Source organism: Morone saxatilis, unplaced genomic scaffold (genome assembly GCF_004916995.1).
Source record: "Morone saxatilis isolate NCDOM2014 unplaced genomic scaffold, NCSU_SB_2.0 Contig23, whole genome shotgun sequence".
Taxonomy (NCBI): domain Eukaryota; kingdom Metazoa; phylum Chordata; class Actinopteri; family Moronidae; genus Morone; species Morone saxatilis.
In genome coordinates, this window is record NW_023339796.1 from 20,861,941 (window position 1) to 20,865,449 (window position 3,509).

At 40.3% G+C, this 3,509-nt stretch overlaps 1 protein-coding gene across 1 annotated transcript in view; it reads left to right on the plus strand.

Annotated features, from left to right (window-relative positions):
* The window catches only part of tox (thymocyte selection-associated high mobility group box), a 43,507-nt gene that overhangs the window by 20,748 nt on the left and 19,250 nt on the right, over positions 1-3,509 (plus strand). The window contains exon 4 of the mRNA XM_035670905.1: positions 2,163-2,447. Within this exon, the coding sequence (XP_035526798.1) occupies positions 2,163-2,447 (285 nt within the window). The remainder of the gene's footprint in view (positions 1-2,162; positions 2,448-3,509) is intronic.

The window sequence follows — 3,509 nt, forward strand, 5'->3', positions numbered from 1 at the left end:
CTGCAGTTCCTCCAATGGCCACTAAAATCAATCTCCATCAGGGCCCATATTAAAATGCCCAACTTTGCAGCAGCAATAGACATGTTAATAGCCTGGTACAGTTCTCTATAGTTAATTTTCCTGTTCATGACAAGTGTCAAGGGTATAAATTTTTATATAACTCAATCATTTAAATTATATTAAGGCTCAAGTTATGCGTAACTAAGGGAATGGCCACTTTGAGGGACAGGTGAGTTCCATCAAAGGTGGATGTTAACAATAACCCGGCTCAGCTCCACCTCTTTGCCCATTTTTGTATTTGTCGGCAGATTCAGGACTGCCAAGATGGCAACGACCAGAGCCGACCACACTGAGCTTCACAACAGCTCTTCAGAAAACTATGACTAACGTAATGGAGACTACGTCCCTTTTTAATCATACAGTCTGTGATTGGAATTTGACTCCACTGGCCACAATGACTGGAGCTGGTCATGCCTGAGAAAAGAACTTTACATCAAAAGCATCCTTGATTGAAATTTACTACAGTATGTGGAAGCTGTGTAGCACTATAAATAATTTGCAAGAACCTTGTTCTAGTAGCACCAGAAATACTTATAGTGAAAATGCAGCATACAATCCTTAAATTAGAGGCTAAAGATACAGTCTTACTGGGTGTCTATTGTAGAACTCCTTAACTGTAATTAGAGGGGAAAGCCACCGATTTTACATGTCAAGTCAATGTACTAGTCACAGAGAATACAAAAGATGCTATTGAGCTGCATTATGGGAAGTGTAGGGTTCATAGTTTTTTTTTTACTTTTGGGAGGGTAGTACTAAATAGCTGAACTGTCCCTTTAATATGTTACAAAGTTATTTTATGGTTGTGATTCATAGAGAGAAACATCAGTTTATCAGGTATCTGTGCAATATTTAATATTTGCCTGAATAAAATGAGATCCTTGTGAATCCGCGAAGGAAAGGGAAATAACAGGACGCTTTTTTAGGCTTAAATTGTTTGATCATTTTCCATATTCCATATAGCACACTTCTTTTTTCTGTTTACGCCAATTTAATTTAAATGGGTGGAACTATCACCTCAAAGTGTGGTTTACCACAGTAGCTGTTAATTACACAGTGAGCATATATGTCACATAACTTGACCCCTAACTGACTTATCACTCAGCTCGCAGGTCATGCAACTCATCATAACTCAACACTGCATGTGGGCTTGAGATAGAGTAGAAAAGAATGAGAGAGAATGAAAGAGTGAGAGAGAGAGATGAAAGACAAATCAGGGATGAGATTAGAAGAACGAAAGAGTGGTAGAAGGAGAAGGACGGTGAGAGATGAAGAGCAAAAGAGCACGAGAGGGAGAGACTGGTGTGGCTAGCCAAGCAGAAAAGGCTGTCAGTCTCTATAAAAGATCTCCTCTGTCAGATTAGTATGAGAGAGCTGCTCTAACACACGCACACTCTTTCTCTCTTTTCACCCTAATGTCTCTCACTCCTTTCTTTCACGATTCTCTCACTCCATTTCCTTCTTCATGTCTCATTCTCATTTGTCTCTGCTCTCAGAATTATTTATTATCATATACGGAACTGCTTCTGGTTTTCTTTTTGCATGTCAGATTAGCATTGATATATTTTTACACACAGCGATCCGCCTGTGTGTATTCTCTCAGGCAAAGGAGGGCTTGTACATATAAATGACTGTGTTGTTGTGTTGCTGAATGAGTGAGTATTTGCTCACAAGGCTTTTGTTCAAGGCTGGGAATATCATTAGTGATAATTAGTCTGTGATAGGAGCTCTGGCTGAGGAAGAATGACTACATGTAGCTCAGACTGGATTCAGTGTTCTGGGCTAATGGTGATGGGCACTTTTTCCATCTCTTCCATCTATTATCTCTGACAGTAATGTTTCATGACACTTGGGTCTCTTATAGTCCCCTATGTAATTCTTATTGATTTTCTCCAAGTTGTCACTCAGCTAAAGGCAACATTGCCCATCCAGTCAAGCTCTTGCGATATGTCCGTTTCCCCAAACTTGACTTTGTCCCACATTAGGGAGGAGTCAGTAAGAAAACAAACAGTGTGATGAAAAATATTAAAAACACACTAAAGGACTTTAAAAAGTATAGTTTTACAAGTTTACTTTAATTGTATTTTCTCTCTGTCTCTCTTTAGTCATACTCAGTGGGTGGTTTGGGCGACGAGGACTTCAACATTCCGCCCATCACTCCCCCCACCCTGCCAGACCACATGCTGCCCCCGCATCTCCCCCATGATTCCCCCTCTGGACCGTACCACCCTCTGGACCCACCCTCCAGCTCAGCTCCGCACCACCCCTACCAGCTCCAGGGCATGGATCTCCCTGGCATGTCTGGTAACCAAGATGGAACTACTATGTTGAACCAAGATGGCCGCACATTCAGCCCGAATGGCGGCCCAATGACCAGCACTCTGTCTGTGGTATGTGGTCACCAATAAATCACACATATTAATGCTGTTTTTGCTTTAGTAATGAATGACATAACATTGGAAAACCTGACCTTTAGTCTGTTAAACCACTACACAATGCCTTATATACACACACACACACACACACACACACACACACACACACACACACACACATATTCAGAAGTACCATAAAACTTCAGTTAATAGCCCAGGCTTTTATTTGCTTCAATCTCTGAACTCAACCTGCCTTTAACTGGAACAGGCTTCTATATGGGACAGGCCTTTAATACCATTTGAAACTTTCCTCCTTCAGCACAGACATCATTCTGCACAGTAAAGCTCAAATATCAAGGGGAGTAAGAAAAGCAATATTTAGTTCAGATCGACTATCGATCGGCTATACAGCAGTGTTGTGAATGTAAACTGAGAGCTATGATATTGGATGTTACAGGGACTTTTTGCTCAGATTGTTTGCATACTGTGGGCAGATTTCCTAAAACTCGACTGTAAAATCCCAATATATTGTCCTGCTTGCAATATCGCAATATATTAAATCGTAACCCCTGTATTGTGACATGTATCATATTGCCAGACTGTTGACAATACACATCCCTACAAACAACTCAGTGAGTGAACTAAGGTTACAACAGTGACAGTTTAGCAATAACCATCTCAGAAAATATGACGGTTTCACAGTATGACACAATTTTTATTATTAAATTACAATTACTCTTTTTCGTTGAATTATTATAATTTCACAAAAATATTATGTCCCAAATTGTTTCATAACACTGATACAGTAGAATTCTATACCATAGATAAGCAAATGTACACAGTATGATAACCTTCCATTTTCACACCATGGTATTGGTGAGTGAAGGGGACTTTTAAAGAATGGCAGACATGGAAGTTGTCTTCAGCCGCGAGTAGAGTCTGTACATGCCCACCCATTACTTAGGAGAAGTCCAATCAGACATAATAAGTGACACCTGTGTTGATAAACTAAGGGCGTTTTCACACATACCTCATTTGGTCCGGACCTTCGGACTTTTCAGTTTGGTCCGAACCAAA